General features: G+C 41.3%; 1 protein-coding gene across 1 annotated transcript in view; it reads right to left on the reverse strand.

Moving 5' to 3' along the window:
* slc6a9 (solute carrier family 6 member 9) overlaps window positions 1-7,313 on the reverse strand; it is a 58,490-nt gene that overhangs the window by 16,068 nt on the left and 35,109 nt on the right. Inside the window, exon 2 of the mRNA XM_035671548.1 lies at window positions 1,433-1,589. Within this exon, the coding sequence (XP_035527441.1) occupies window positions 1,433-1,589 (157 nt within the window). The remainder of the gene's footprint in view (window positions 1-1,432; window positions 1,590-7,313) is intronic.

Here is a 7,313-nt window from a genome sequence, read left to right on the forward strand (position 1 = left end):
GTGTGTGTGTGCGTGTGTGTGATTTCGTATGAGTGTCTGTATGCGAACTAGGTCGGTGCAACCAGCTGATACTGTACAATACCAAAACCTTATCGCTCTGTGTGAGTTGCTGGTAAAGCTCAGCTCTCCTGTCCACTCTGCACTATTTGCAGTTGTGTATGAGCTAATGTATGGCCTACATATACTGAGTCCTAGTATGGAAATGTGGCTCTTCCGCATGCATAACACTAATCCAAATATTTGCAGCGTAAACATAAGAAGAAGTGGGACAGATGCCAAGGAAAAGTCTGAGGCCCCAAGTTACGGGACCTTGACCAAACTAACCACCATTCACTACACTTTAGTACTTTGCTAGGAAATGTTTAGTACTATTTAGAACACATTTTAGTCCATTTCATCCAGTGATTTCAGGATCAATTTTACTGGAGGGCAGCCTCACAAACAAACTGACAGCAGCAGTTTTTGTTATCATGTCCTTATAAAGTTGCTGCACAGTGGAAGCAGCAAGCAGCAGCTGGATGCATTCTGTGCGCTTACACACATTTTAACAGCGTTCACACCCCAATAAACAATAATGTAGTTACGCAAAACTAGGCTCGATGCCTACTACTACGTTACGCACATCAAGTGTGAGCTGTGATGCGACCGGTGAAGACAGCTGCGTTGATTATAACTGAAGGTTCGATCAGACAGATGTGAGACGCTCAAGAGTGTAAAGGTAAAGGTGCTTTTGGCCTGATTAATAATGAAAAGGAGGAAGATTTGATTCACAAAAATACACCATAACGTATAAATGCCAGTTGCATAATCAAAACTTCCCTCTTATTCTTCACTATATTCTTCTGTATGATTATAACTAACTTTGAAACACACTTCTTTGTGTGCATGTGAAAAAAACAAAACAAAGGCATACCTAAGTTTACAAATGATTGACAGTCAAGTTTGAATTCATTGTTTTCCCTCTAAAACTGTTACATGCTGCGACTGACAGCAATTTACATAGTAATTGATTGCTTTTGACAACGCAACAGTTGTTTCCTAGCAACTGTTTTACACATTACTTAACTGTTTACTAGCTGAGACTTACTGTACAGATAGTCTACAGGGCTTCATTACTACAGCGTGAATTAAGCCCTGAGCTGCTGCCAGGCCGACAACATGCTTTCTCTCTGCAGCTTGTGTAGGCACACTGAAATCCTTTCAGGATAAAACTTAATCATGCCCTCGGAGAACTCCTTGCTCAAGGCAGGTGTGTGTATAAAAATCCCAAAACAAAACAGGAAAAATGTGTACTCAACAGCATGAAAACTTGGATCCCAAAAGGATCATGAATGACAACGCACACATTTCTTAAACATCAACTAATCAAGTTGTGTACAGTGTGGAAAATCCATTTCAGTTCACCTTCTTTTTATGTACTGTATGTTTTTACCTCCTCCATTTCTGTAGCAGAGGTAGGGAAACCTCCAGACATTGCCCAGGCCCACAGCATAGCCCACGCTGGTGAGGACAAACTCAATCTGGTTGCCCCAGTTCCCTCTCCGGGAGTTTTCATCCTTCTTCACTGGCTCGCCTGGAACTGCTCCGTTCTACAACAAAGACAGGAAGAGACAGGGAGGTGACTTCAGGTGACAGGAGAGTAGACAGCGCTGCTGCAGCAAGTCCAACAACTGCAGTAGGAAGCGTTAAAACACACCTATTTTACAGATGGAGAAGAGCACCCTGATTAGCCTTATTTGCTCTATTTGGCCAAATCAGATCTGTATCACGCAATGATGGTAAATAATAAACATCTTTAGGGTGCACATGGAGATTAATTATTCATGAACCGTGCTTACACTTATTGAATATTTCCTGTAAATACTATCTCCTCTACCCCAAAGTCTAGCATAAGGTGGGCGCAGTGGAGCAGACGGAATGTAAAGTGAAATTAGTGCCTTAAGAACAGCCGATAAGCATTTGGTCTTGTCGTCCTGATTCCGAGCTTCTCCTCTCCTCTCCTCCCTCCCTCTATCACTCCATCTGCTGGCATCAGATGGTCCCTCTCTCCTGACCTCCTCCGTAACCTCAGCTGTGTCCGTCTGTCTGTCTGTCTGTGTTTTTGTGGGCGCACATGAAGACACTCGTGCCCTTGCAGAAAAAAACATTTTGATAATTTCTACACTATTGTAGGTAGTAAAGAGAGACAATTTGACTTGCTGCTCTCGGATCAGCCATTAACAAACTGAAATTGTGCAATGATCTTGGTTGTTTTACATAGATGGGTACCAGGGTCAGTACAAATCAAATGTGAAATGATCCAACTGTGGCATCGCCACATTAAAAAGTCAGAGGCTAGAATATAAAAGAAGGTATTTGTGTAAAGTAAATCACACTCATCCACGAGCAAAAGAGCTCTAATCAATTTTTATGGAGGTTATGCTGCATAATTACAGGAATGTAACAATAATGTTTACTCTGTTAAAATTACGCTATTCAAGTTTGAAGGTTAAAAGATTAAAATATATTCAGGAGGAAAAATGTGAGCTGTGTGATTTGAGTGTGTAAGTGTAAAGTGAGTCCCAATTTATTTTATACTGTACAAACAATAACCATTTGAGGTTTTTTTTTATGAAACGGCTCAGCTAAACCCTGAAATATACTGAAGAGCAGAAAAAAAAAATTGGAATGGTAGCTTTGCCTCAAAGCCTGGAGAAGAAGGCAAGATGGACTATTTACCTAGAATTTACTGGTATTCATTATATGATAAATGTTTTTATCAGTGAATTATTAATTTTGTTGTAGAAAATGAAGGCCTGAAGATCTGATTGTGAAAGCTGGTTTTCTATTTTTTGACTTTTTTATGTTTGAAAATGTAGACGCAGCACTCCTGCCTCTGGCTTATATGAATTTGTGGTGTCTTGTCAACCTATGCGGGCTGGGCACAGTAATAAAAAACTTCATTCATGCTGCCTATGTTATCTGTGTATAGCAGAGCCTGATTTTCAGAGGCTTGTGAATGAATAGCTGCATATTTTCAGTAAGAATGGCTTTCAATCTGATGAAAATGTGAATACTGCTCATGGAAACACTCTTCTTTTGCTATAAATAAATCTTTAAAATCATAAAATGTCTTAAGGTAATACAGTACATCCCCATAGACAACTTTAACAGATGCTTTGTCAACCATGGTCAGTATTACAGTTCAACTACCCATAATGCAGTTTGTTAACAGCATTATTTGTGAACAAATTGTTGCAGCAGAGTTAAAATAATAATACATTTTTGTTCTAATTCTATGAAACTGCTGCAGGACACCAAGTTCTGGGGACAGCAAGACACCCACACACACACACTGATCACAACCTCTCCCAGATGAACACACTGCTTCTGAAACAGAGTGAGTGCGCAATCTTGTTCATCGGCAAAAAGTGTCAACAGAAACAACCACAGCAACAGAAAACAACCTCCGCATTTTGCCCCCACGGTGCCATAGTTCAACTTTGAGGCAGCGCCAAGCGTGACTAATGAGCGAGGGAGAAAAATATCGGACAGCAAAACAGCAACAACCACATAAAACAAACAGCTGCCATATTTTCCCCAAAGCTCCGTAGTTTGTCTTTGAGTCCGGCTGCGCTTGCATGTCACGAGGGCCAAAACAAAGAGCACTTCTTCAGCATCCTTGACCTTTCCTTGTGCAGCAGTGGAGGCTGCAGGTGGCACAGACAGGAAGATCAGCAAACACATGTGTTGTTGTTGGTGAGGAGATGCTCAGAGTGAAGCCACGGTCGCAGCAGTGTGTGAGTAGAAACCCCCCAGCGGTGAGCCCGCCGCCGCAGCGGGTCGCACATTACGACGTCTTCGTCTGGAGTTGACTTTGGAAAGGAAAAGGAGCATCGGAGACACAGAGACAGTGTGCAGCTGTGTGTGTTCTTGTTCCACCCGGCTGTACATCTTGTACATCTCACTTACCTATCAGTATCCAGGTGTGTGCCTTCAGAAGATACACACACATGCACAAACATACAGGTTGAAAGCTCGGCTGAGGTCTACAACCTGACCAACAGAGGGGAGAGAAAGCACTGGGAATAGCAGTGACCCATGAGTCTTTGCTGTGCAACTCAACCTGACACAGTGTCAACTATACAGAGCTTAAATTCAAAATGTGAGGCAAAGTGAGTGAATTAAAAAAAAGTAGAGGATGTGTAGAGGATGTTCTTTGACAGTGGAAAGCAGGCACTGTGTTGTGTTCAGTTGACCTAATTTAGTTAATATATTTAGCAATTAAAAATCCACATATTCAGCCTAATAACTAATCAGAAGTAATCATTATTTATCATGAATTACAGCTTCTGCTAGCTCTACTGGACTGAATTGGATTGAGTTAACCCCCCGGCTTGCTGCTGCCATTGGCATTAAGGTAAGGATAGAAATTGTATTAGAAAGCTCTGATAAGGCAGTCTACATTGCATATGTTTAAATGTTTTCAGAAATGAAAACCATGAAATGTTTGTGTGCATGGATTCAAAAGCAATATGTAAAGCCAAATTAAGAAGTTTTCTCATAATAAAATGCAATTTCAACTTAAAACACAGCTCAGAGCTGTAAAATAATCATTATAAAAGGGTACAGTTGACGTAATGTCGATAATGTCTAGGGCTGGACTTACGGTTTGTAGTCGCTGCCTCTTTTTAGTCATTTTTAAGCAAGAAGCAAAACATTTGCTCATTCCAGCTTCTCAAATTTGAGGGTTTGTTTGTCATTTATAATAGTTTTGGATTGTTGGTCGATTACAATACCCACCTAGAACTGCTGGAAAAAACAATGGACATATTTTACAGAAAGGGTTTCATTGACTTATTGAGTCAGATTAATCAATATTAAAATAATTTAGTTGGTTGCAGTCCCAAATGTCAATTAAATAAAGTTTATAACATTCATTCAGTCATTGCAGGCAGCATTGTTTTGTTGCACAGAAATCCCACTCGCTGTATATTATATTGCCTTATTTATCAATCTGAGTTCTGTAGTATCAGGATCGGCATCAGGAGGGAAGAAGTAACCCACATGTATTTCTAAAGAAACACCAACAGCAGCCTGGGTGGACCAGAAAGTAGTGCAGCCATCACACGTCAACTTAAAAAGTTCTGTTCTGTTATTGCTGTTGCTCCATCCAGCTACATGCAGAGTAAAACCTATGAGTTGAAACATTCTCTGTAGGTTGTAGACTGGTTTCATGGGAAGCTAGCTTAAGAAAAAGATGGACAAACAAACGTGGATACACAATACAGCAAATTCCCAGTCAACAGAAAAACATGTAGAAAAACATTTAAAAGGTTTATCAGAGGATTTGGGGTTCGATCTTGAATCAACAGAAGATCCACACACAGTAAACAGTAGAAATAAGGGCAGTATAAAACTCCGGATATTTGCTGAACCCTCTGGGCAAAAGTTGAACTTTATGTTTTTCATAACATCCCTTTCTCTCGACTGACCCCGATATCTGCCTCTCTCCGCCCAGGTGTTCTAGCCCGTGGTGTCGGCTCCCGGCTCCCGGCTCCCGGGAGCCCCCCGGTCAGTCAGTCAGACAGACAGACAGACAGACAGACAGACAGACACTCCTCTCTCCATATCCCTCCATCCCTCCACTTCTCTGTCACGTGCTTCTCTGGGACCATCTGGGCTTTATATAAGACCACATATGCCCCCCCTCCGCCCATCTCCCCTTCTATTTAGTTTGCAACTTCTTTGCTCTCTTTCCAAGGTCTCTTTGGAGTCACAGTGTGGACTTTGCTGTTGCTCCTATAATAAAATTGCACAGATTTAGAGCAATTTGTGAGTGATTTAGTAATCTGGGTATTGCAGGTCGTAAAAAAAGGTGTCAGGCCATGTTTCACAAATAATTGTCGCTCAGAAATTGCAGATAAAAGTCCAACACGTTACTGTATCTGTTGCCAGTATGCTGTTTATTTCGATGAGTGACACATGTCAAGGTGAGTGTCAGGAAATAAACATTGCAAATTGCTGCTTCCCCACTCAAAGAAGCACCCGAGCCAATCAAAGTTTTGTAGGCCGAGTTAAGAACCGATATGTCATGTTAAAGCCAGAGCAATAGCGAAAGAAAATTTGCACCCTAATCAAAACAAACATGAAACTTACTCAGTTAAGTTGCTGTAAATTGAAACAGCAATTCTTAAATCAGCATTTAAACTGAATGTGCTCCTTGAAACTGCTGCTGCATCCCCAGACACAACTTCCACTGCTGATTCTTTAGGGCAAGCTAGGTCCAAAGAGGAAATAGCTCAGATGAACACAAAGCTCAGACTAATGTTAGAATAATGAAGTGAAAACACAATTTAGTCTGATGATCAGGAAACTACCCTGGGGTCTCAATTTTTGGGTTCTGACAGTCAAGCGTAGACCTAGAAAAGGTGTCATCACAGCGTGGGGCAGCTACAGCGGGCCACCCCAGGCCGATGACCCTGTTGAGAATTTAAGTGATGCTGTCATTCAATGTCAAATAAATAAGTTTAAGAGGAACATGGGTTTTCAAATGGATAATCCGTGTTTGCACAATTTGACAGGTTGCATCACTAAACATTTTGCTATTTGACTGCTGAGAAATGACCCTGTCATGTGATTAACTGACTGCTCTTCTTCAAATACCCTAAAAGACACACATTTTCTCATACTAAAATATTGTTTTTAAACTTTGTTCCTGGTTTCTGACGATCCTGTTACTACTGTATATTTAGCACAAACAGTACCTCCATGTGGGAAGGGTGTAGGTTTGATCTCACAGGTTTGAAACCCACAGTCTGTCAAACAGTCGCTGACAAAATACAGAGTCCCTAACTCATCTCATTGCTAAGCTGATCTTGAAAAGACTGCCAGCTCAGTGCCTGCAGTGTGAATGTAAAGAGAAACGCTGATCTGTGTTGTGCAGGCTCAGACTCAAAGTGACATAAGGTAGGATCAGTGTGATTTACCCCAAAACGTGTCACTCTACAAAGGCCTGCAGGTGTAATGTGAGGGGAATAAATGCTCTTCTATTTGTAGTTGGGGAGGTTTTATGCATAACCCGTCAAAAAGTACTGTTGAGTTTCTCTTAAGCTGTCCTCCTGAATTCAAACTGCTCTGATGGAGCTGCACACTGACAACACATACTGTAGTTGTACCTATCCTGTGTGAAAATGTATCATTGCAAGAGACACTATCTACAGCCAGTGTTTGTCCGTTCAGGGCTACTGTAGAAACATGGTGGATCAATGTGGCGGACTTCATAGAAGAGGACTCACTCCCCCTGTAGATAAAAACAGCTTGTTCTAAGGTAA

The sequence above is a fragment of the Morone saxatilis genome, unplaced genomic scaffold (assembly GCF_004916995.1).
Source record: "Morone saxatilis isolate NCDOM2014 unplaced genomic scaffold, NCSU_SB_2.0 Contig23, whole genome shotgun sequence".
NCBI classification, from domain to species: domain Eukaryota; kingdom Metazoa; phylum Chordata; class Actinopteri; family Moronidae; genus Morone; species Morone saxatilis.